The sequence below is a fragment of the Coffea arabica genome, chromosome 2c, assembly GCF_036785885.1.
Source record: "Coffea arabica cultivar ET-39 chromosome 2c, Coffea Arabica ET-39 HiFi, whole genome shotgun sequence".
NCBI classification, from domain to species: Eukaryota; Viridiplantae; Streptophyta; class Magnoliopsida; order Gentianales; family Rubiaceae; genus Coffea; species Coffea arabica.
Window position 1 is genome coordinate 44,449,632 of NC_092312.1, and position 27,706 is coordinate 44,477,337.

The 27,706-nt window shown below is 36.3% G+C and overlaps 2 protein-coding genes across 2 annotated transcripts; one reads left to right on the forward strand and one right to left on the reverse strand.

Annotated features, from left to right (window-relative positions):
- Positions 1-13,741: 13,741 nt before the first annotated feature.
- LOC113727326 (aspartyl protease AED3) lies at positions 13,742-18,897 on the reverse strand. The gene is made up of 3 exons (XM_027251424.2): positions 18,354-18,897; positions 15,046-15,520; positions 13,742-14,349 (listed from the first exon to the last, which is right to left on the reverse strand). The coding sequence occupies exons 1-3, from the start codon at positions 18,837-18,839 to the stop codon at positions 13,994-13,996; spliced, it is 1,317 nt and encodes a 438-aa protein (XP_027107225.1). The 5' UTR covers positions 18,840-18,897; the 3' UTR covers positions 13,742-13,993.
- A 3,856-nt stretch (positions 18,898-22,753) lies between these two features.
- Positions 22,754-23,599, forward strand: LOC113724375 (protein FAR1-RELATED SEQUENCE 5-like). The gene has a single exon (XM_027247281.2). It carries the CDS (start codon positions 22,754-22,756, stop codon positions 23,597-23,599), a length of 846 nt encoding a protein of 281 aa, XP_027103082.2.
- Positions 23,600-27,706: the final 4,107 nt, after the last annotated feature.

The window sequence follows — 27,706 nt, forward strand, 5'->3', positions numbered from 1 at the left end:
AAGGGGGAAAACCCTAGGAAAAAAATATTAGGGAAATACGGGTTCTCACACTCTCTCCCCCTTAAAAGAATTTCGTCCTCGAAATTCCTTATCAGCGGAATCCATCAAATCGAAGGTACAAGTCGGTCAAAATTAAGCCACACATATATATACAGCCAGTTAAGTCAGGTACAAACATAAACGATCCACCGAGGAATGGCCTTTCTAGTTCACCAAATCCTTTCTAACCTAGGCCCTCATATCTTTCGTATCCAGGCACAAGAATCTCGTCTAAGATAATTCACATCTCGAGCCGGCCGGTCCCAAGAGTAAACCATCCTTATTAAAGATTCCTACCCGACATACATACCTAGCTTCCTCGAGTCCCATGATAATGATTCGTACACTTATCACATGCCCGGTTCATATCTTACGCTCAAACGAGCACTTATACATATTCATGAAATTAGGACCACAACACCACTTGGCCCAGTCTCACTCCGCGCAGAGACCACGCGAAGTGGCTCTGATACCACTTGTGACAGCCCCACTTTCCCCTAAGGCGAACCAAAGGGGTGAGCGGACTGCCTGCCCAGCTCTCGCCAGGACTAACGATGCAGACCAGAACTATCTATAGCGATCCGAAACTTACAAACGAGCGTAAACAAGTCAAAATGGTAAAATAACCCAAAATAAAAAAAAATGAAATCCGGAGTCGGCCATGAATAGTAACCGACCCGTCAGAACCCAACCGAAATAGCTAACAAACATTCACATCTGAACTTTAGCGTTTACAAATCAAAATGACATACAAAAGTTTCAAAAGTTAATATATACACATGGTTTGCCAAATCAAAAGAGAAAACGCCCCAAAAGTACACTTAGGGTTTTAATACATGAGCTATACAAAAGATATGTTCGACTAGCTCAATTTGGCAGCCATTTGTCAAATCCAGACCAAAAGGGGTTTATTTTCCTGTAAGGAAAACAAAAGGAACAGAAAGGGGTGAGCTTGCGCTCAATGAGGTTCCAAACATATAGCAGAAAAATCATGGCATTTCACATTTTACAAAATCAGATACACATGCTAGATGTAAAGCAAAGGAACCAAGGATTCAAATCAGAAGGATACGGGTGGCTCTCAGGAGCCAAATTTCCAGCGCCGTACTTGATCCAAATCGGTTGACTCTCCGTCAACGTATATAGAACCAATGCGTCCGTAGACCCCTCTTTACACCGAATTCCGTCCACCAAACACCCCTTTACCGGGCCCGCTCACCGTAACCGAACAGAAATGGTAATACTCGAGTATACCTGGAATCAAGGGTCTCAATACCCAAAATCCCCGAACAGACTACCGTGGTTCGTTATCTAATCGTCCAGGCCCTTGCGGGCCCGACTCGAATAACTTAGCCACAGGATTGAGCTCATAGGTCAAAGAAATCCGAACAGATGCAGACACAGATAACAGATTCGGATAGGCACTCAAAATTGGCATATGGACAGACAAGAGAACGAGTGTGATAAAGTACACCCTCGTCTCCAACAATTAAACAGATTCCAGAGCAAAAATCAAGTTAAACAGCAATGGAGGGGAGTGGTACACTCACCGGCTCAACTTCAAAAGTTTTTACTTCAGATTGGCCTTAATCGCCAAGAAACCCTAAAATAATCAAAATAAACCAATTGAAGGTTTTACTTCCAGAATCGAGTAAACAGAATGCACATGTGAGGCTCGACTACTAGTCGTATGCCTCGCCAAATAATTACTAATGCAAGGGTGTAAAAAATGATTTTCTTGGAAACGAAAAGGTAGCATGAAGACCTAGGTGCAAACAACCCAAAAGCCTTTCATTCTACCAAAAGGCAAACCCAACTTAAAGGAACCAAACGGCCTAGAAAATCGGGCAGCACTTCCCCTAAATTTCTTACTTTTCCAGCCATTAAGGCTTCATTCTATCCTCAAATCAGTCCCAACATCTCACACAAAATTCATCTCATTTCCCAAAAGCCGTTCACTAGGCTCAAAGTGGTACAAGTACAAAAGTTAACTAGGAAACAACCGAAATGAAAGCAAGCCCTAAAAGAGACTCGATAAAGAGTCATAAACCAATGCCAACCACAACCCCAATAAGGTTTCATATGCATATATAAGCATCATAGGTAACCAGAAATTAAGAAATGGCTTTAACTTAGGCCTTAACAAAAAAAACGTATTTGACCTCATAATGCGGTAATGACACCACTTTCACTACGGTTATCGGATGGGGGTGCAAGACCCACCGTTTCGAAGCTATGAAACAGGGCTACAACAATGTAGAAGGTCACTCAATCCAGTTCCTGGCCCAACTAGGTCAAAAATGCCAAACACTAAACCAGAATCACCAAAACAGGTTTGCAAAACACAGAAAACTGTAATCGGTATATCTCAGTCCATACAAGTCCAAATGCCGAAATTCCAAAGGCATAAGTTATCTAAGACATCCAGCTACATTTCATCAGAAGACACCAACTTTAAAATCCAAACCAATTCCAGTCAAAAGGGCCAATTACTATCGCAGTTTTCGCATTCTGATCAAAACAGAACAGCTACAGTAAAAACGGTATAACTCATTCTACACTCATCCAAATGACCTGAAATTTTACAGGCACCTCAAACACATCAATACCTACAACTTTCATGTTTTGAGCAAAGTCTAATTCGGCCTCTAACCCAGTGATCTAAAACCGGACAGAATTGGGATTTTATGAACCCTAACTTTCCATTTTTCACACCAAATCCAAAATTGATTGCATTTAACCACAATTCACACTCACTAGAGTCATAACCCCTCATTATCAACCATCATAAACAACCACAACACCATGATCACATTAAACCAGAAAATTCCTCAAAAAAATAAAAACTTCACTAAATCAACTCAAACCAAGAAATAAATCACATAATCCACCACTTTGGCTCCCATTAGGCACAATTTAAACATCATTAAGTATAGGAGGAAGTGTAAGCTTCACTTACCTAGTAAACAAGAGAGAGGGAGATGTTGGACACCTTAGCTCTTCCAAAAACTTCACCAAACCAACCACTAACACCAACTAGAAAGATTTTATGGAGTGGAAACAACTTTAGTTGGTTGAGTTATGGAATTGGAGCAAGAGGAAATCAAGATTTGAAGAAGTTTTTTCTTCCTTTCTTGAGCTTGAGAGGGCCGGCCATAAGAAGGTAAGAAAGAGTGAATTTTGAGCAATTTTTTTGAGATATTTACTCAATTAGTCAAAAGGTCAAAATAGTGAATAGTAAATCATAAAGTCCAACCAATGTCATGGTGACACTTGTCACCCCATAAATGCATCCTTATCTTTCTTTTTCCTCTCACATCAATCACTTCACATCCTCTACTTATCTCTTAACACCCGATAAATTTTACACAGTATCCGAAACTTAACCTTATTGGCCGAATTTTTCCGAACTTTTCGCACTAGTGGGTCCCACGTCCACTATTTACTCTTAATTTTCTAAAATTTCTCCAATGCTAGGAAAATCATCTTAAAACTATAATTGCTCATAAAATCCACTAAGAAAATATTTCTAAGCCAGAAAATGCAGAAAACATGCAATTAAGGGGGAAAACCCTAGGAAAAAAATATTAGGGAAATACGGGTTCTCACATTTCCATTCCATATCCAATTTGCTGCAAGTAGCCAGAAAGTGGTAAAGTGGGCTTAAAACAGAAAATGGATCTAACATTTTTGTCTATCCAAATCAACATCAAACCAAATAAAACTCATGTCAATACAATCCGGGTTCCATCTATGGTGGAAAGCTGACCTGCCTATGCACGGTGGGAAGAGCAAAGGAAATTAGGACAACACAGCACTGTGGTCCTGGGTGAAAAAGGTTATTAAAAGTAGTGACCGGAACCTGGTAGAAGAAGTTTCACCATGTCCATTGTACTTTTAGGATAAATAACATGTATGCCCCTCAACAACTTATGGACTTTTGTATGCACCCAAAAATTATCATTAATTTTGGAGTAGCACCCCATGCCTGATTGGCGGGAAACAAGTTGCGGGCATTTGTATGCATTAAAGAATTATCATTAATTGGAGAGTAGCTCCCCATGCCTAATTAGCAGGAAACAAGCTGCAAAGAGCTGGAAGATTTGGAAAAATTGGTCAGATGCAATAATCCTTGGGACTATTGATTAAGTGCATTTAGTCCTATTGATTTAAGGACTATTAATCATAGGACTATTAATCCTAGGACTATTAATCATATTCATCTTCGTTTTTTATAATGTGTGTGCAATCAAAAAATAATAATATTTATGAAAATATATTTTAAATAAAATTTTTATTATTGAAACAAACTTTAATGTTTTAAATAATTTTCATAAAATAATTTATATTAGTAGTTATAATATTTAGGGATAGTTATGTTAAAAACATATACTTAAATAGTTGGAAGTAAAAGTAGCGATGAGTGGTTATAGATAGTTAAAGTAAAATTAGTTTTTATAAGGATAAAAAATGTTCATAAAATGTTAACTCCAAATCCCTTCCTCAAACTTTATATATAGTATAGATAACAATGCACCTACATTCACTAAGTATTCTATTATACTAAAATGTATCTACATTTGCACAATCTTCACATTTGCTATCCCTTCTTCTTTTTTTCCATTTTTTTAAAAGTAATTTATCCAATTTTTGCCATTCAAATTTTTTAATTCTGTTCATTAGTTCATAAGCGATTTTTCTTTATTGCATTTACCCTTGGTAAGTTAAAAGCCCATAAATGTATTTATGTGTACTTCAATCTTAAGGATTAAATTTGATTGTTAGTTCGCGTAGATGAGTAATTATATACATAAATAAATAAAGGAATTAATTTGTATAAAAAATTTATTTTTCACAATAATTTATTGAAGAATTTTGGTTCATAAGGTTATAGTAATTTGGTAATTACAATACTTAGGGTAGTTATATTGGCAAAATGTGATTAAGCAATTAGAGGAAAATTTAAAAGTTTTTCCTTAAGGATAAAATTGAAAGTTTAGAAAATGATTTTAAAAAGTTTATACTAACAGCGATCCCTCTAACTAAGTGCTCATAGATAGTGATTTTTTAATTGGAATTAAAATTGTAGATGAATAATTAGAAACATAATTAACATAGTGTTACAAAAAACCAGAATCATGACATAATTGACCTGGTAGATTTTAATTTTAATTTAGAAATTAGATAAGTAATCTTATACGTAACATGGTGGCTTTCAAATCGATATCAAATTTGTAGACGAGTAATCATAAATATAATTAACATAATACACCAAGAAACTAGAATTCAGATTGTAGATAAAACAATCATAAACATAAATCACATAATACAAAAGTTTCAAAGATTGAACGTTTGAACTATTAAAATAACTAGATGGTTATGAATTTAAATTCTAACTCTGCAACTAGTTATACTGGACATGACAAACTATAAATCACAAATTTTACCAGTAAATTAGTGTCAAAATTTGTGAATTTTTAAATATTAAAATGATGTAATGATAAGGATAATCAAGTTATAGTAAAAATCAAAATTTACACTTTTTTTTTCTCCAACTTCTTTTAACTCGAGGAAAAAGGTTCATGAAGAACAAAGCCCCTACAACTTAGGTGGCGTTTTGTGACAGCCCCACCTTACCCTAAGGCGAACCAAAGGGTTCGGCGGATCGCCTGCCCAACTCTCGGCGGAACTCAGTCGTTCACTACAGTCATCAAATAAATACAAGATAAATCTCAAATATAACTCAAATGTTCCAACATTTACATATCAAAAGCAAAGCGTCCACGCTTCCACTGCGCCACTCTGATCCATGATCCCAATTCTTATACAAGAGGAATTCCACAACAATAAAATCACAACAAGCCTTCCTTCACCACCAGCCCTGTGGAGGGGAATAAAATAGTTTTGGGGTGAGCTAGAAGCTCAGCGAGTAACCAGTAAAATCAGAAATCAAATATATTTCACAATAATGCATTTTGATCATTTCGATGATGTCATGATTCAGAGATCAAATGTACGTTTATTGCTCTCATGAGCCGGTGAAATCATTGCACTTGAACACCCAACGCTCAAATAGATCATTTAACATTAGCATTGAGAGGGAGCCCCTTTTTGAGCTCCGGATAAACATGAACATGAACCATGAACAAGGTGGAGATGTTGGTGTCCAGCACTAGACTTTTCCAGAACTCATTGAAGCCAAATCATGTCATGAATCCACATGCAAGCACGCATGATATGCAATCGAATAAATAATGCAAGAAGCATTTCACAAGTACTTTGGAAATAGTTTAGGGTCACTCACCTCCATGGCTCAGAAACCATCCACCATATATCATTGCCTTGCTCAAATCTAAGTCTTAGATCACAAACTCAATGCAAACAAGTCCCTTCAAAGTTCGGACAGCACTTCCCCTGAATTTGCTAACTTTCCAGCCATCATGGCTTCAATATTTCCTCAGCCAGTCCCAAAGGTACACACACAACAACAAGTTCATCCAATAGTCATTCAGCAAGCTCCAAGTAGTACTAGTACAAGTCAAGCTAGGGAAAAGTCCGGAAATGAAAGTTAAGCTCAAAACCAGAAAAACAGTTTTGACGTCATTTTGCGGTAATGGTACCAAAGGCGCTACGATTGTCGGATGAAGGTGAAAGATACATCGTTTCGAAGCTAAGCGATAGGGCTACAATATTACAGAAGGTCACTCAACCCAGTTTCGAGTGTAACCAGGTCAAAAATGTAAGATACTACACTAGAATCATAAAAAGAGATTCACAGAACGCATTCTAGCGGAAACATCATAACTCAGCCTACCCAAGTCCAAATCCAGAAATTCCAAAACCAGCTGAAAGCTAAGAAACAGGGCTACATTTCATCAGAAGACCTCAACAACCAATTCGGAAGCATTCCTGACCAAAACAACCAATTACAGAAGCAATTCCCAAATTCGGGTAAAACCAGGACAGCAAGGGTAATTTGGACTTTTCTCATGCTACGCTGCTCTGATTGATCTGAAATTTTGTAGGTACCTCTAAAATGTCATTCCCTACAACTTTCATGTTTTAAGACAAGGCCAATTCGCCCTCTAACTAGGAGCTAAAAATTCGGGCAGAATGTTCCTTCACAAAACCTAATTTTCTGAAATTTCTTCCAAAACAGAAATTGATTGCAATTGACCACTTTTTCCACCTCATAGAGTCCTTAAACATCATTTCCAATCATCATATATAACCACACAACCATGTTCATATTAAAACAGAAAAATTCCCAAAAATTATAAAACTTCATCAAGTCAACCACAACTCAAGATATAATCCATCAAACCATCTCTTTAGCCATCACAAGTTACTAATTTAGCATAATCAAGAACAAAGAAAGGATTGCTAGACATGAACCTTGAAATATCAAGAAAGTTGATGGCTTAGTCCTTTGCCTTCTCTAATCACTCCACCACTACCTTCAATCTTCCTAAACAAGTGACTTTTGTGGAGGAATTTGAAAGTTTAACGGTTGATTCACAAGATTGAGCAAGAAATGGAGTTGGAGTTGAAGGCTTTCTTCTTGTATTTTTGCTCCAAGAGGTTCGGCCAAAACAAGCTTAAAATGGAGAGAAATTGGTCAATTTTTGAGGTTTAGTAAAAGTGATGCAAATTAGTCAAAGTCCAACTTTGAATAAGAAGGTGACACATGTCACCTTTTTGGTTTAAAACTTATCTTTTTGTCTCTCCAATACAAATATCTTAACACTTTGTAAAATAATATCACTTAATACAAAATTCCAACAAGTTGTCAAAAATATAATGCATTTACCGCACTTGCGGGTCCCACGTTCAAAATACGCTCTTAATTTCTCAAAAACTAACCGATACTAGAAAAATCATTTTAAAACTATCTTTGCTCATAAACTTTATTTGAGGAATTTTTCTAATCAAGAAAATGTAGAAAAGGCGGGCGATTAAAAAAAATAAACCCTAGAAAATTAGAAAATTTTCGGGTTCTCAAACTCATTTTTTTTCGGGGCGTCACACGTTTGGTTTGCACATCGGAATCGGATTCGGATTCGGATTCGGAATCGGATATCTTGGGTTTGGAATGAGGTCATTCATTCCAATACATTTGTTTGGTTCAAGTACCTAAAATGTGTATCATTATTATAGTTGATGTTTGGTTCGTCGACTCTTTCGGAATAGAATATAATAAATATATTATAAATTCCATCGTAAATAATAGGTATTGGCTCTTTATAAATGTGATATAAGAAATTTTCACTAATTAAATATATTAGTATAAATGTATTAGTAAATTTAGATAATAATATTATCATTATAAGTTTGTAACTAATTAAATTAAATATTATATATATAATTAAATATAAATATATAATTATATAATATATACAAATATTAATTATACTAATATTTTATATAAATATAATATATATTACATATTAAATATAGTTATTATTATATTTAAAATAATAATTATGGTAAATAAAAAAAGTCAGTGACATTCAAGAGCTGCCGAAAGGCCCCAGAAGTATTTGCTCTTCACTAATTTATTTAACCACCCAACCCAATTTATATTAGTATTTGCTCTTAACTCCTTCAGATGATAATAGGCTTTGCCGGTCACCTTCTCTCATCTGGGCCCCAAAAACATGAATAGAGATGCTTGTGCTGAGCTGTCTTTCTAGCACTCTTTCTGCCTACGGTGGGCAGGCCATCATACTTTCCACCATAGAAGCAACCATACAATCCGTAGGTCCGGAAGCTTCCTGTAAGGCCTGGTGCAACCCAATGAGTACAAACAATTTCACAATGATGCACAAACATATATCAAATTTAAGCACAATAAAGAAAACTTAATTAAAGAGAAAAGATAAGAAATGCAAACCAAATATCAATCCAATAGCCTCTTCAATAGATGGCGATGCTAACCAAGATGTACAAGTGAAGGCTCACTCCTTCCTCACCCCAAACACACTTTGGTTGAGCCAAGGAGTTTTACAACTATTCTAGTTAACCCTCAACAACCTACACTTGAAAGATCACTCACCCAATTAAGAACTATTTTATACAAACGAGGCAACCTTCACCAAGGTTTTACCACTTCAAGTGATAGGTTCACCTTCACCAAGGTTTTACTCCTCCTAGAGAGTAACCTTCACTTGAGCAACCTCACAACCCAACTTTCCCAACCCCTTATACAACCAACAAAGAATCTTTCTACTCAAAAATCTCACTTGTAAGCTTGTATTTTGTGTTGGCAAAAGTCCCTTGTCTTCTTGTGCTTTGGGGTTTTTATAGAAGGTGAGAAATGGCTCCAAAAGGCTCTCCAACGGTCAAATATTAAATGCTGGCAAAACTAGCCGTTGGCCTGTCGGACGTCCGAACCACCTGTCGAACGTCCGAACCCTGCGTCCGAACGTCGTCAGAGAGTCATCAAATCTTTGCGAAATTTCTCGGACGTCCGATGCGATCGATGTGCGTCTGATAGAGTTTCCTTCTTGACGTTCTTCATCCTTTCGGACGTCCGATAGCTTCCTTTCGGACGTCCCACATGAGTGCCCTGTTTTTGCTTCTTCTTTTGTGTCACAAGAATCTGTTCTAACAAATTGCTCACATAAAAACATTAGCCCAAATCTACATTTTGGTTTGTTAATCATCAAAACCAAGGATTGATCGACCAAGGTCAACAATCTCCCCCTTTTTGATGATGACAAACAAAATGAAGATTTCTTTTATCAAATAAGTTCAAATAAAGCTCCCCCTTAGAAAGTGCCAACATACAAAGAAATTTCAATAAATCCTACTCCCCCTTTTGGCATCAATCAAAAAAAACAAACTCCCCCTTTATTTTTCAAATCAAGACCATATTGAATATCAAAATTTTCAAATGTACTTACAACCATTCAGCACACCTTGGATCAAATCTTCATGATGTACCTAAATATGAGAAATTTCATTTGGTACCCTTTCTTTATAGGGTCCTTGGGAGTTAATACGACATGATCTAGCAATCCACATGGATTTCATGCCTTTTCTCATATTTTTCTTTACATAGCAATCATTTTGCATATGTCCAAATTTGCAACAAAAGTGACACATGATAGAAGTATTTTGCACATAGGTGGATTTAATGCAACTAATTTTCTTACTTCTTATCATAGCAAACTTATTTGTGCCTTGAAAAGATTTGCTTTCTTTTGTTTGAGAAAACTTTTGTTTTTCATTTTGGAGAAACTCGTTCAAGTCATTAATTCTTTTCTTTAACACATTTTGTTCCTCCAACATTTTTTCATAAAACTTTGTTTTCTCTTCCAACTTCCTTTTCAAATTATTTTTGCAATCAAAAACACTTTTTTGATTTTTTAAATCATCATTTTCCATTCTCAAACATTTGTTTTCTTGAAAAAGTTTGGAGTTTTCTTCCAACAACTCATTTATTTTTGTTTTCAAATCTTTATTTTTAGCATAAGATTTTCTCAAACTTTTATGCATTTTAATCATAAAAATTTTCACATCATCATCTTCATTATCTTCATCACAAGAAGAGTGATAAGAACTTACCTCATCTTCTCCAACGGCCATTAGTGCCATTTGGGCCAACTCTTCTTTTTCTCTTTTTGAATTGCATTCATCCCATGTAATTTTGCAATCTTCTCTTGAACATCTCTTGTTGAAGATCTTCTTGAAACTTTTGATGTGAGGAGTTATATCATTGTCCACTTCCATGATTTCATTACTCATGAAGGATGGGTTATCCCCCACTTGAGATGCTTTAAAAGCAATGCCTCTCTTATACAATCTTGCATTTTCTTCCTCTTGCACTTTGAATTTCAGCTTTAATTCATAAGAGGTTAGGGTATCCACAAGAGATTCAATGGACATAGAATTTAAATCCTTTGCCTCTTCTATAGCATTTATTTTGTTTTCCCATTCTTTTGGCAAGGCATTCAAAATCTTTCTATTTTTCTCACCCAAAGAATATTCTTTTCCAAGCAATTTAAGATCTTGAATAATGTCACAAAATCTACTACACATCTTATCAACATTTTCAAGAGGATGCATTTTGAAAAATTCATATTGAGAAACAAGTAAAGATTTCTTTTGTTCTTTAATATCTTGGTTACCTTCATGAAATTCACACAATTTATCCCAAATATCTTTAGCTGATTTACAACCTTTAATCCTACCAGATTCATTTACATCTAACGCAATGCACAATATATACATGGCCTTGGCATTCAAAGAAAGATATATCTTGTCTTTTTCATTCAATTCTTGTCTAATCTTTAATCTACTCAAATTAGTAGTAGAGTCAATTATTCTGGCTTCATAAGGACCATCTTCTACCACATACCATAATTCAATATAAACGGATTGTAAGAAAATCATCATTCTTTGTTTCCACATGCTAAAATGAGAACCATTAAACATAGGTGGTCTATCAATAGATTGCCCTTCTAAAAAAGAAACTTTTATGGTTGTCATGATCTTTACTCTAAGCGGTTAAGCTTGATCAAAAGAGACCAAGCTCTGATACCAATTGTAAGGCCTGGTGCAACCCAATGAGTACAAACAATTTCACAATGATGCACAAAGATATATCAAATTTAAGCACAATAAAGAAAACTTAATTAAAGAGAAAAGATAAGAAATGCAAACCAAATATCAATCCAATAGCCTCTTCAATAGATGGCGATGCTAACCAAGATGTACAAGTGAAGGCTCACTCCTTCCTCACCCCAAATACACTTTGGTTGATCCAAGGAGTTTTACAACTATTCTAGTTAACCCTCAACAACCTACACTTGAAAGATCACTCACCCAATTAAGAACTATTTTATACAAACGAGGCAACCTTCACCAAGGTTTTACCACTTCAAGTGATAGGTTCACCTTCACCAAGGTTTTACTCCTCCTAGAGAGTAACCTTCACTTGAGCAACCTCACAACCCAACTTTCCCAACCCCTTATACAACCAACAAAGAATCTTTCTACTCAAAAATCTCACTTGTAAGCTTGTATTTTGTGTTGGCAAAAGTCCCTTGTCTTCTTGTGCTTTGGGGTTTTTATAAAAGGTGAGAAATGGCTCCAAAAGGCTCTCCAACGGTCAAATATTAAATGCTGGCAAAACTAGCCGTTGGCCTGTCGGACGTCCGAACCACCTGTCGAACGTCCGAACCCTGCGTCCAAACCACCTGTCGGACGTCCCAACCCTGCGTCCGAACGTCGTCAGAGAGTCATCAAATCTTTGCGAAATTTCTCGGACGTCCGATACGATCGATGTGCGTCCGACAGAGTTTCCTTCTTGACGTTCTTCATCCTTTCGGACGTCCGATAGCTTCCTTTCGGACGTCCCACATGAGTGCCCTGTTTTTGCTTCTTCTTTTGTGCCACAAGAATCTGTTCTAACAAATTGCTCACATAAAAACATTAGCCCAAATCTACATTTTGGTTTGTTAATCATCAAAACCAAGGATTGATCGACCAAGGTCAACACTTCCTCTCTCCCAGCAAGCAGGACGAGATAGCAGAATAAATATGTGGCATCAATTTAACACGAAAATTGACTAATAAGCACAAAAACGAGGTACGCCATACCTACAAAAAAAAAAAAAAAAAAAGGCTAACAATAGCGGATGACCATGAAGATGATAATGTCCATGATAACGATACAAGTTAGCCATAGTGGTGATGGCTTATAGAGTAAAAGGAAGAGGAAAATGGGATGAGTAAACAAAAATGTGGATTTTACAATCTAATGCATTGGGTCACTAACATATTTTAAAAAATAGTATTAAGCCCCTTAATTTACTTATTCATCAATAAAGAAAACAAATTTTCTAAAAGCACTATTAGGCCCCTCATTGACTTTGTTACATACAAGATAAGAGTGGCATGGAAATTTCAAATTTTCCGGTTAATATAGATAGTTTTTGTCCATAGTATAGAAAAGTTCGAATCACACCGATACTCTTTGCATACTTTTTTAATAATATGGAGCGGTTTTGATTTTCGTGCACATAACAAGGGAATTTTGCATATTTTACGGTTGCTTTTTTCTTTGTGCTATTCAACATTTTAGAGAAAGGGAATTTTTGCCATTTTATTGTTTGGGTTTAATTACACGATGTGATGGAGAAGGCATTAAGTGTAATGTGGCTATACCTTACACTTTTGTCGATAGTTTGATTAAACTATAAGGGAGGTAAATACAATTTAACCCTAAAATTTATTATTTCTAGTAATTTGTGTAAGGTGTAGATGCCTTTGTATTGGTGTGTATAGAGAAGGCCCCACAAGTATGATATATACCACGTCTGGAATCCATTTATGGATATCTATCTAGATTTGGCGCATGGCATTTTGTCCCTAATCCGCAATATAGCTAACCTGTCCTCCACAATTATTCTAGATTTTCTTAGAATTTCACATGCCCAGCTTTACCTTGTGTTTGGTTTGATCAAACGGAATACCCCACTGCCACTTTTTTATTTTCTTTCATTTTTTTCCTCCACCACCAATTTCTGCAGCAGGAAGCTCGTGAACATGTACGGCCTGCTAAAGTGATGAAATGTAAGAATCCTCAGATGATGACGAAAAGTAAGGACAACTGCATTACAGGACCCCGTGACTAGTTGGATAGTATTAAATTATACTTCGATAAGAATTGACATTACATGCTAAACAGGACACATGAGCCATCAATTTTTTTTTTTTTTTTTATCATCAGATTCAAAAGTTCAAGTTTTTGTCGCCAAGAAAGACACAAGCACAAACAATTTTTTTTTTTTTTAAAGACAAACATAAAAAACTGAAATCAAATTTTACCAACATCAGCAGGAGATTTAACTCGTGCTATCTTGGTTATTACTAATACAACAAGACACAGAATCCGAAGGTAAAGAAACAGCTATGGTTCCCCGGATAAACTAAAACACCAAGAAAATCAGGTACAAGTCTCACGTGCAACACCAAGTCTTGAGTTGGGCACGTCAAAAAGAATCCTATGGTTCTGTTGTTGCAGGTTTGCAATCACATTCAGCACAGAATTTACGTTAGTAGGAGCTTCAGCCATGGCTAAGCACGTGATGCTGCCTGCAGTGCTGTGGATTAAGAAATTATCCTGAGGTAGGGTCACATTCATGCCCGAAAACATGAAGGTTAGAGTTGGCACCGTCACCGGAACAGTGTAACATGTATCGAAGCCGCCTAGCGACGACACTACTGCATTGCCCATTCTCCTCCTGAACTCATCTCTAACGGCAATGTAGGCTGGTTGGACTAGCCTGGTGAAGACAGTGCCTGCATGGATGCAACAAGTAATTAATATGAGTTAAATCAGCCTTTGAATAACCTAGGCCACTAAACGCCTCGATTGTTTGTGGCAAGAAGTTGATTGAAATTCCCAAGTCAGTGGATACGAACATGATTATTTGTTGGGTTAATTCCATTTTGCGCCTCTCAACTATATCTCAATTATCACTTTGATCCTTAAACTATAAATTCAAGTATTTTAGTCCGTAAACTATAAAAGCCATTCTAATTCAGCACAATTATAATAGAAACCCCAAAACCTTCGGAACGCTAGTCAAGTGAGCAGTATTAAAAAAAAAAAAAGAGATTAAACTGTGAAATGAGAAAATCCCTAAATTAGAGAAAAGAAAAGAGTTTAGGGACAAAAAATGGGCATCCATATATAATTAGGGTACTAAAGTATCCCGGTTTAGAGTTTAAAAATGAAAATCAAAACATAATTGAAATGTGCAAAGTAGAATTAACCCTCATTTGCTGGACAAACTTAAGCTGGACAACCCACTTACTGGTCCAAAACCTTTTAAAAGTCAAAAATCAAAGGATTAATTACGATCCCGGGATATTTTGGCCCCACCATTCCAAATTCAACCGTTAACCAGTGATAAGGACCATACTAGGGTGCTTAAAAGAACACCACCAAAAATACAAGCAAAGACAACGTTAATGCAAAAAGTAAGCACGTACCAGAATCAATTACTGTGCCAGCTCCAGTAGTGGGATTGAAGGCCAATGCCTCAGCAGGTATGCCCACCACTCGCCGTCCGACCTTAATTCCGATCAAGTTCACATAGTAAAGCGATGACCTTCTTGGGTTTCTCAGCAATTGCGTGTATTTGATATTCTTAGGCTGGCTATTAGGTCCCAATCGAAGCGATCCGGAGAAGTTCAGAGACCTGAAACTGGGCAAGCAATAAGAGAACGTGGATTGATATAGATTTTGGGTTTGAGACAATAGCGATAACGGACCCCTTCCTAGGCCTAAAAGACCCTGAGGAGGCACCGAGCTGCCGGTAGCCTTCTGGATGCAACCAAAGGTATAGTTGGGAACAGGGTCAGCAGCTAGTCTTATGGTGTCTTGTGAGAGGTTTGCTGCTATGGTGGATCCACCGTATGTTAGATTGAAGCTACAGATACTGCCTAAGCAGCTTGGACCGGGTACCTGAAAATGAAATACAGCGAATTGATTAATAGGAAGCTGAAGCCCACAAAATCCCTTGAAAATTGTGTTTTCTTGTATTCTGAAGGCTTGTTGGCAGTTGATTGTTTTAGTTAATTATAAATTCTGCATTTTTATGATCAATTTATATGATATTCTCATTTGTTTTTATATTTAGATTATAGATTCTTTAATAGTTAAAAAAGTTAAAATTCATAATCAATCAGAAAGTAATTTTCTCTGATTTTGATTATTCTCTATAACATTTTTTACAATTACAAAATCTAAAACAATCGAGAATAAGGTCGAAGCTCGTACACAAACTTGGCATCAATGTTATGTAACAAGAATTATTGGAACCCCACAGATCGATACCCTCGATTAGATGATAATTTCTTGCAAATAATGGAGCAATTGCTGATGAAATTAAATTTCACACTTTCTTCGGAATATTGGGAGTCTATTAGGAGAATCATACAAAAAATCATAGTCATCTAGTGACTCTTGAAAAAAGTTAAATTTCCAACTTCTCCAATAGTTTTTCCACGATTACAATTTATGAAGAACTATTGTCTTACATTTAAATAAGAATACATGTTTTATATGGCAAACATATTTTATGATCAATTAAAGGAATTTATATAATTGACATCCGTCTCCTGTATACCAGATTTATCAATTAAAAGGAAAAGTCCGCAAAATATATTGTGCCTTTACTTTAATTGGGCAAGTTGAGCACCTGAGAACTTTGCTAGGCCGTGATGAGTGAGATCAGAATCTACATCATGCACCTGGACTTTCTTGTCAAAAAGGAATCAAACTTTTGGTTCATAAAGAAGACAACAAAACGAAAAGGAGTTGAAGAAATTTAATTATTAGATCTCAGTGGAGATTTCCTGTGGGACTGCACTGAGATCACAGTAACAAACGACTAGTTCGATCAATGGCTATCATTACCTAAAGCAGTATAAACATTTTAAAAGGGGTATCCCTCTAAAGTTATTAGTTCTTAATTAAGTCTAGGTAGAATACTTGCGTGTTTATTTTAAAGGTATTTTTACCTCATTAAACACTCATTAAAATATTTTAATCACATCTTATTTATCATGTGAATATACATATTTGTAATTATTATTTTTTCTTATATTTATACACTTTTTTTAGTTAACTTTAATTTTCTAAAATTTAACACTTGAATTATTTCTTAACTAGTATCTAATGAATAAATAACCCTTACTTTAATTAGGCAAGTTCAGCTCCTTGTGAGATCTCAGTTGAGATTTTTGGGGAGAGCACTCAGATCACAGTAACAAACTAGCGCAATCAGTGGCCATTGTTATCTGAGGCCCTGGAAAGACCAAATAGGGAAAAGACACCATTAAAGTTTTTACCCCAGTCAAAAGTCTGATAGTAGCTTGTCTAGTTCTTTTTTCTTTTTTTTTTTTTACCCCGCCTAATGTTTTCATGCTTATCTATTCTTCTCTCGTCTTTAAGTTTGTCTATCAATTTTACTTTTGGATCCAAAATTTCCAGTCAAATGATTAGCTGTTTCGATTAATTTTCAGTGAGAGTTGTACTATGCACCCTTTGAAAGGTATGTAAGTACTAAATCTCGCCATACTAATGGTAAGATATCGCAAATTCATCTACTATCTTAACAGAATTTACATCTTAAATAACTAAACTTACCACATGTAACGTGGTACCTTGGTGCCTTCACGACACCACAACATTTAGCAGCAGTTATAAATGTTAAGAATTTTCCATAAAGGCACTTTATAAAATTTTCATTAAAGGTTATCTAATTGTCAAATTTGTTAAGTATAATACTATAATGTGAGAACAACAATGACCGCTTTGCTTTATTCCAAAAAAAAGTGATGATAATAAATGGACAGGAACAAAACCATCTAAAATGGGACTCAAATCAATATTCAACATTAATTGGTTCACATTTTCCACAAGTCAACATACCATTTTTTTTTTGAATCTGGATTTGTTTTGAAAGCAAATTGATACACAAATTCAAGATAAAAATAAGAAAAAAAAGGTGAAATATTTCCTCAATAAGGATAGTCTTCATCCAGCATATGCTGTGATTGAGTTACTTTCATTATCCTAAAATTGACCAACTTTTGTGATTGAGTTATTATGGGTCCTAGACATAAGCCATTTTTTTCTTTCTTTTTCCTTTTCTTGGTGCGAGTATGCATAAATTGTTATTTACCATCTGGACAAGAAGGAAAGTCCAAAATACATTCAAAGCATCTCTATCAATTATCTTCAGGCCCCATGCCACGGACAGAGCATGATAGCTATATATCAAGAACTTTTATTGTTTCAATATACTTTTGCGAAAGCTAACCAACGTAATTATATTAATTAGGCAACATGCAGAAGAGCAGTATTGGGGTTGTGATTTCAAGTAGAAGAGAATACAAGTATCGGAAATGAAGATAAGAAACAAAAAAAAAAAAGGATAAAAAGAAGAATTAGCTTGTACCTCTTAAAAAATAAATAAATAGTGAACTAAGAATCAGCTGGTAGATAGCATTAGCTTTCCCACTCTTACTAGGTCTTATATCGTAAAAGAGTAGATTCTTGTTTATTTTTTGCATTTATGCTCTTGTACTAGGATTTGGCTTACATTTCCCTCCTCATTATTTTCTATTCTCAACAAAATTCGAGCTGATATCGCACACCGTGAACAGCGTGAATGGTTTGTCACAAAAAAAAAAATGACTTGGTCATTATTGAGGGGGCAAAATTATTAAGGACTTATGTAGAAGCTCATTCTACAGAATCTACACAACTATAGCTATAGGCATGAGCGTACCTGTTGGCACTGAGCGCTCCCGCAACCAACATTTTTGAAAGTGGTAGACTTAGTTGACTCAAACACTGTAGAACCACATCCTACACAACCATTGCAGGGTACCCAGCCAGCATCATTGCTAGTATCCATAGCCACAAGCAAGGTTTGGGCTGGTGTCCCAACTTTAACCCTTACAATATAAGTTGGACTTTGCGTGATCTGCCTCCCAGAAGCAACAGGCACCACAGACCTGCCTGCTACAAGACTGGATAGAAAAAGAAGCCTTGCTTCGTCCTTTGACTGCATTTGGAGAACACTCTCTTCCCACGAGAGAGGTGTTTTCGGCTTAAATGGGGAGCATTGGCTGTAGACATGGTAGACCTGGAGGGTTGAGCCTTGGTCAGGTGTGGTACATGACTTGAGACTCAGCCCTTGGGCCAAAGAGAGGAACAGAAAGGATAGTGCTAGAAGGGCGGCTTGCAGAGGGTGGAGGAAAGCAGGTCTCATGGCTTCTTTCTAGCCTTGAGTCAAATTGGTTCAGTGCTATACAGGGGGAGGGTGCCCAATGATGTGCATATATATAGCAAGGAAGTAGGTGACGGGGGTGGTTAATTAGGATGCTTTTCAGAATTTAGATTAAAAAAGTGGATTGACTGAGCACTTTGATGCTACATGAGATGAGTAGCTTATCTGGCATTTATTTAAAAAATAGCGTTAACTAACATTCATTGATGCGAGGAAGAATGAGCTAAATGGTTCGTAGAGTGTAAATGAGAGATTTTGCTAAAAAAAAACCTACCAGTCACACAAAACATAAGATGTAGTTTTGACTCTAGGCCAGGAGATTTTTTTTTTCCCGAAGAATCTAGGCTAAGAGTTCAAATCACTTAAATTAAGTGAGCATAGTAATGTACTCTTATCTATAGACTATAGATGGGATCCTTCTTGAACCAGTTAGCATTCTCTTTTAGTATAGGTTAACTTACGAATGGCACGGTTATTATTTCTTTGATAAAACAAGGTACAATCCGTAGTTTGATATCATATAATTCGATTTTTAAATTGAGATACTATAATCTTCTGAGTAATTAAATAACTGAATTTACTTAAATGGATACTCAATTGGTGGAAAAGTAGAATTTCTCCCAAGTTTCGCTATCCTAATTGTTTAAGTCCATAAAGCAGTGCTCAGATAAATTATTTAATCAAAAAATATGCACATATGGAAAATCATTAGACGGAAATGGAAATAATAATAATAATAATAATAATAATAATAAGTCCCTACCATGTAAAGAAAAAACGTAGGGGATTGTTGGTGGACCTATTGTATGAATATCATAGAGTACTTGAGACCAGACTGTACTCCATTTACTTTGTATGATAGCCGATTGCCTCTCTCGAGCGACCAATATCTATCATTAGTATCATGCTACCACTCAGATTTTTCTGCATGTGCCGTGCACGTTGAGAGTGAGAAAGAGAGACGGGTGGGAAATTTTGGAATATTGGGATGTACATACATTCATTACAGAACAAGTCTAAGGGCACCAAAAGTTTTCAGAGAATGTGAAGAATAGGTGTTTCCCAGACACAAATAGTGGAATTTCTAAATAATTGTTACTTACATTCTGTTCTTTTTGTCTGTTATGCACAGTGTGGTCTCTTTCCCAGTTCCCATTTAATATTTAATTCTAGGTTTTGTGGGCAACTACTGATTTATTATCACATCTTAAACCCATTTAGCCAGCTACAAACTTCTCTGGAAATTTTGTTTTCTTGCACGACAGCAGCAATTTTTGGCGTGACAAGTAATTCCAAATTTCGCTGTGGGTAGGACGAAAAGCATACTCTTCCATCATCTTGAGGATACGGGGCAGGAGCGGTCCTTAAGGACCGCTCCTGAACGGTCCTCTCACAGGCAAAAACATGAGGAGAAAAATGATCCACGTCAGGAAGGCTTAAGAAAGAGCAAAAACGACGCCGTTCGAAATTAAAAAATTTTGACTTCCAAACGGAATCAGATGGAGCAAACGGTAGAATTGAAATTTTGAAAAACAAGTTGAAATTTTGAAATAGCCGCAGAAAACAAAATTGAGGGAAGAGTTTTGGCATGCTACGCCTGAAGGTAGGGAGTTGACAGAAAACTCTTATCTCAGTTTTCTTTTGTTAGAAAACTCTTTTCTCATCTCAGTTTCTGTCCGAGAGTGTTACCGAGAAACGGAGAAGAGACTTCGGAGACTAGGTCAGCAAATGTTGTATCCACTTAAATGCTTACAAGGCAAGCGGCAAGGTAGAGTGTTACCGAGAAACTAAGAAGAGACTTTGGATATTGGGTCAGCAAATGTTGTATCCACTTAAATGCTTACAAGGCAGGCGGCAAGGTAGAGTGTTATCGAGAAACTAAGAAGAGACTTCGGATACTGGGTCAGCAAATGTTGTATCCATTTAAATGCTTACAAGGCCGGCGGCAAGGTAGAGGCAAACAGAGGAAATTCAGCATCTCATAAAACACCAGATTTTATCCTTCAACTTAATAGCAGAAGCAGTTGCGCTATCTGAGTTTGGTGAAACCTAGAGCATATTTACAATACCAAGGTAATGTGACTGAACCATGTAACTAACTATGGCCAATCATTTGTCACCCAAATGCACATATGTTAAATTAATGATGAAATTAGATTTATTAAAGACATCATATGAAGATGATAGAAGAATAGTAAAGTTGTACCGTATCTGTGTGTATGCGAGCATTCAGCTTTTTAGTGATGGATTATAATGAAATAGTAGTTATCGAAAGACCCAGGGGCATGTATTCAAGTAAAGCGGAATTAGGGAAAGATGAGAAAAATAAAGTCATATTTAACAAGTGAATGAATGTACATCCTGTTGTAAATTAGTTACAGGTTATAGGCACTGTATTATAAGTGATATGAATCATTATGCATCCAGCAGTTGGTCCATGCTCATGACACAATCTTAGTTTGCCCCTCTCTCCTGACCATACGGTGTGTGTAAAATAGAGGTACAGAGTTGAATGAGGTGAAGTAGAGGAAAAGACCGACCTATGTGAATAATAAATGGGTGTACTTGGTATTGTAAGTAAATTACATGATGTAATAAATATATTACAATGAGTAGAAAATGCTTGTTTGGCCCTCAAAATATAGAAATAGTAGAAAATGCGGAGTTGGTTTCGGCGGTTGTCATTGACGAATGACATAAGGTCCAGTGAAACAAAGTACCTAGAATCTAAATATAATCACCCGAGTGGATAAACATACAGTTAAAATATATTTACATCATGTGACCAACACATTACAGTACGTATAACCTAATGTACACGGAGTTGTATTGTACATACATAATGCCGTTGTCTTAGAGTATAATAGGATTTGGTATACGAGTATTTGTATAACATTAATCATATCGATTGGGAGTAGTAATAGGATTTAGTATACAAGTAATGTGTGTAACATAACACATTATGAATGGTAATATACACTTATGTTGTCGTTTATGTACATATTATTCATGAACTGTTGTAAATTATGGTGTTTGATATATAATTGGTAGGAGCAGGAGTAATAGATTGTAGCAAATTAGCAGAAGATGGGACTCTTGAGTTAGGAATGGAGGTCAATAGTGAAGAAGATGCGTACAAGTTTTACAATAAATATGCCTTTAAAATGGATTTTAGTATACGCAAAGACTATTTAAAATGGGTTCTAGAAGCAAAGTTGTAAATTAGTTACATGTTATAGGCACCGTATTACAATTGATATGAATCATTGTGCATGTAGTAGTTGGTCCATGCTCATGGAGCAATATTAGTTTGTCCCTCTCCTGGCCATGCAGTGTGTATAAAATGGAGGCGCAGATCAGAATGAGATGAAACAGAGAAAAAGACATATATGTGAATAATAAATGGGTGAACCTTGTGTTGTAAGTAAATTACATGATGTAAGAAATATATTACAATGAGTAGAAAGTACTTGTTTGGCCCTCAAAATGTAGAAATAGTAGAAAATATGGAGTTGGCTTATGCGGTTGTCATTAACGAATGACATAAGGTCCAGTGAGCTAAAAAACCTAGAATAAAAATATAATCACTAGCGTAGATGTACATACAGTTAAAATAGACTTACATCGTGTGACCAATACATTACAGTCTGTATAAGTTAGTGTACATGGAGTTGTATTTGTACATAGATAATGCCGTTGTCTTAGAGTCAAAATAAGGTGATATGAATCTTTAATCATATTAATAAGTATAATAATAGGATTTGGTATACGAGTACTGTGTGATTCATAACACATTATGAATGGTAATATATATTTATGTTGTCGTTTATGTACATACTATTCATGAAGTGTTACAAATTAGGATGTTTGATGCATAATTGGCAGGATCAGAAGCAATGGATTGCAGCAAATTGGCAGAAGATAGGACCCCTGAGTTAGGAATGGAGTTCAACAGCGAAGAGGATGCGTACAAGTTTTACAACAAATATGCCTTTAAAATGGGTTTTAGTGTACGTAAAGACTATCTGAATAAAGACAAAGACGGCGTGACCACGTCTAGAAGATATAGTTGCTGCAAGGAAGGTGTGAAACGCAAGTACGAAGGTGATGTGATGCCAAAGAGGACACGAGCGCCGACGAAAACAGGGTGTGGAGCTAAAATGGTTATCGTGTTGTTTAGAGGAACAATGAAGTACTATGTGCATGACCTTGTCTTAGAGCATAACCATGAGTTGCACATTGCTCAATGTGCGCACATGATACCATCACAAAGAAAAGTGACCGAGGCTCAAGGATTCCAAGCTGAAATAAGCGAGGACGCTGGGCTTTCATTGAAACAGAGCCATGAGCTTATGGGAAAGGAGGCAGGTGGGATGGAAAATGTGGGATATACTCGGGAAGACCTGAAACGATATCTTCGTACTCGACGGGAAAGGAGTTTGAAATATGGAGAAACAGGTAGCATGCTGAATTATTTTCAAGAGCAAACACTCGAGAATCCATCGTTTTTTCATGCCGTACAGCTGGACTGTGAAGAACAGATAACGAATATCTTTTGGGCTGATGCAGGAATGTTAATTGATTACAAATTTTTTGGAGACGTAGTCACATTCGACACAACTTACAAAACAAATAAAGAATACCGGCCACTTGGAGTGTTTGTGGGTTTTAACCAACATAGGCAAATTGTGATATTTGGTGCTGCCCTTATGTATGATGAGACTATAGATTCTTTCAAATAGGTGTTTGGTACATTTCTAGAAGCAATGTGCGGAAAGCGTCCAAGTACCATACTAACCGACCAAGATCATGCCATGGCAGCCGCTCTTTCAGTTGTTATGCCTGAAACATTTCACGGTCTATGTACGTTTCACATAAGGAGTAATTTCATGAAACATCTTGGCAATCACTACAAGGAAAATAGTGATCTTCCATACATGTTTGGTGCATGCATGTATGAGTTTGAAGAAGTGGAACAATTCAATAGGGTGTGGGAAGCGATGGTGAAGAAACACAATCTTGAAAATAATGAATGGCTCTCCGGGTTGTATAGAATTCGTGATAAATGGGCAAGGTGCATGATGAAAGAAAGATGGACCGCGGGAATGCGAAGCACCCAACTTAGCGAAAGCCTAAATGCAGCAATTAAAAATCATTTGAAACTGGATCATGACCTTGTGCAGTTCTTTAGACATTTCAATCGGGTGGTTGATGAAAAGAGACATAATGAACTGATCGCAGAATATGAAATGAGGCAAAATCTCCCTATGGTCGGGTTAAGGCAAACACCTATACTTGTGCATGCATCAGAGACGTATTCACCAACCGTATTTGTTGCATTCCAAAATGAATATGGCGAGTCAACAGCTATGATTATATTGAGACAACAAGATGCAGCGATGATTGTGGAGTTTGCGGTCATGAGGTATGATGGAGGACCTGAAAGAATAGTGGTATTCAATCGGAATGATCTAAGTGTACGTTGTAGTTGCAAAAAATACGAGAATGAAGGCATTTTATGTGGGCACGCGTTGAAGGTGTTTGATACTGTGGGCATAAAAATAATTCCTCCTGAATACATTAAGAGACGATGGACAAAAAGAGCTCGGGCTGGAGAATGTTTTGATCGGCGAAGACGGGAAGTTGTGGCTGATCCTAAAATAATGATTTCAACTCGTTATCGGGAGCTCGCTCCAGCCATGATTAAGGTCGCAACTCGAGCAGCAATGTCGGAGGACACCAGCAAAGTAGCAATCACTGTCATATCCGATTTGGCAAAGAGAGTTGAACTCCTTCTCTCAGAAAGCGAAGAGCAACCTTTGCAAAATCAAAAAAATCTGAATATGGAGGAACGGGATAAAGTTGAAATTGTGAATGAAATGGGGGAGGCAGTAGTCGTAAGAGGCATTAAAAAACGAGGCGGTGGGAAAAAAAGTAGAGTGATGCGAAGTTGGGTCGATGAATTTGACAGAGTGAAAAGAAAATCTAGATTATCAAGGACTACACAGACTACGGTATGGATCAAATTTTGGTACTTGGGGAACATTTATGCTAAAACTAAGTTATCGTTATACTATTAACTAAAGTTTAGGTACCATTCATTATGAAATAATATTATTGCCGTGTCAATACTGTAGGTCTCAGAATCGGAGCCGACATCGGTTTCATTTGAGGAATACATGTTTATGGGATGCCGTTCATCTACTGACTCTGTTTCGGTTAGTATAAAATGGACATGATTCTTGCTTTTATTTGGATGTTTCTAACAGCATAAATAGTTACATTGATGTTACATTATGTGATAATGTTGTTACGGCCGTCATCCCTTCTGATATACCTATTTTATTTGTCTTATATACTGATTTGGCCCATACGAAACTCGTAGACGCATTCAATGAGCCAGACAGTGAATGGCCCTCCAAATGCTGTTGCTCCCGATATCGATGAAAGTCAAATGGTATGCATACATTTAGTAGTTAAAATAAAGACTTTGTTGTTCGTGTAGTAGAGCTACCTTTTTTTCTTTAATTGTAATGGTGGGCGCCCGAAGGCTGTCAAATTACCTTTTTTCTTTCATGTAGTTAACGTATGTTCGCTTTAATAACATATAATTTTTTATTATTTCAAGGTCCACCGTTTGGCTAATCAGGGGCCTCCTGCAAGTGTCCCTACTGAATGGATGCATCCCAGATTTTCTATTTTTTCCAAGCATAACTCCGTCAGAGATGTCTTAATGGTCTGATATATCATTTTTGTTATAATGTCTAGTCTAATTTGACTTTATAAGTGAGCAATATAAGCACTGGTAATGATTTGTTGACAGTAGATTACTTATACTATATAATGCAGGAGGAGCGTGGGGCAATTTCAACACACTGTGATGTTGATGCATATCATGTATTTGTACCATCACCTCAGGTGACAAACTTTTATCGTTACAGCTAATATTTATGTAATGTTATTAATTGAAGACTTGGACATCGTATATCATTAATCGTTTGTTTCATTAAAAATATTTGCTGATTTGCCATCATTACACATTTCAGGGAAGAAATAACACCCAGGGATTGCAATTACGCGTTGATGTCACCTCCCCCGAAAATGAGGTTGATAAATGATGTGTAACTATACTTTTTGAACGAGACATTAAGTGATTGTCCCAACCTGAGAATGCTGCATATGTACATTACAAGCAGTTAATAAGCTGTTACAACTTATTGACGAGGTTGTACAGGCAACATTGATGGACCCTCTTTTCAAATTTGGACAAGTGGATTACAATTGTAATCGCATGTAGTGTTAGTAGTCATCAATAGTTTGTATTGGGTTGTATAAATTTGTTAGAAAATTATAAAGTTGGTAGAAAATTGAAGTCACAATTTTACAATAGAAAATAACTTACAATTGACGACCCGCCTTCAGATAGTATTACAGGCACTTCAATAGGTATTACTCCTTCAGTACAGAAAAGAACTTACAATTGACGGCTTGGCTTGGTTCCACATAACCACATAATAAGTAACAGTTTCGCAGAAGAACATGATAATTCGTTGGGACAAGTAATTTGAAAGTAGGGTAACTAATATTTAAAATGCAACAAATTTTGATTACTCCATGTACATGTTGAGTTACAACCAGTTATCCATAAGTTACAATTCATTACAACTAATGAATTTGCAATCGACAGTTTTTCGTCTTATCTAGTTAAAACTACTGATATTACAACTAGTGATACTATAACTAGTTAATATGTGATGAACCTTTCCTCTTCTCTTGTTTGTGCCATTGCACTTGACATACTATAACTTCTGTTAGCATTAACACTGCTGCAATAGTGGCCTCTAACACTATTACCAGCAGTTTCCCTATGAAGTTTTGAGAGTGCTAAAGGTTCCCCGCAATCCTTGCTTTTGGTATCTGAAGTAGTTTAGGTACTAGTCTTCTTAGCTCCCAGCAATACTGAAGCAATGTTAGCTTTTGTGGACAATTTTTTGATAAGTGGTGCAATGTGCATCTGATTTTTATTTCCTGCCACTTATGGTGCTGTTTGCCTAATCTTACAACTACTTGTGTATAGTTTTGTGCATTGCAATCCTCACCATCTAAACAACTAGCTGTAGATGGTGTTTTTGTTCAGAATTGGATTGCAATATAAGGCTTACGTATCATGTTACTAGACTGATAAGATTTAGTATCATGGACTATGTAATTAGTAGAGAAGGGGCAAGGACGGTTACTACCGTTAAAGGTCGTATAATTATTCGTTGTTGTTCTAGTGTTACAACGTGTACAAATGATGTTACACCGTGTGGGACGGTTACTGCTGTTAAAAGTAGTATAATTACTTGCGGTTGTTCTAGTGTTACAACGTGTACAAATGATGTTACACAGTGTGGGACGGTTACTGCTGTTAAAGGTAGTATAATTACTCGCTGTTGTTCTAGTGTTACAACCTGTAGAAATGATGTTACACCGTGTGGGACGGTTACTGCTGTTAAAGGTAGTATAACTACTCGCTGTTGTTCTAGTGTTACAACCTGCACAAATGATGCTACACTGTATGCAAAATGCATACAAGCTTCCGGAGTGCAACCGTTCCGGCCCCAGGTCCATAATTAGTTATGCATCTCTATATTAAGGTATAATCTCTGATAATTAGTTATAACATTCTTTTTATTACACTTTTACACCCTCAGCTTCTAAATTAATATCATATGCCTATTTATTTCTATTTTTATCTTCTAAAATTCACTAATCATTTTGGGCTTTGGGTAAAAGTAGAACAAAAATAAAGTCTCTCTCCTACAATTCATTTTTTACTATCATTTTCAAATAGAGGGGCTGACAAG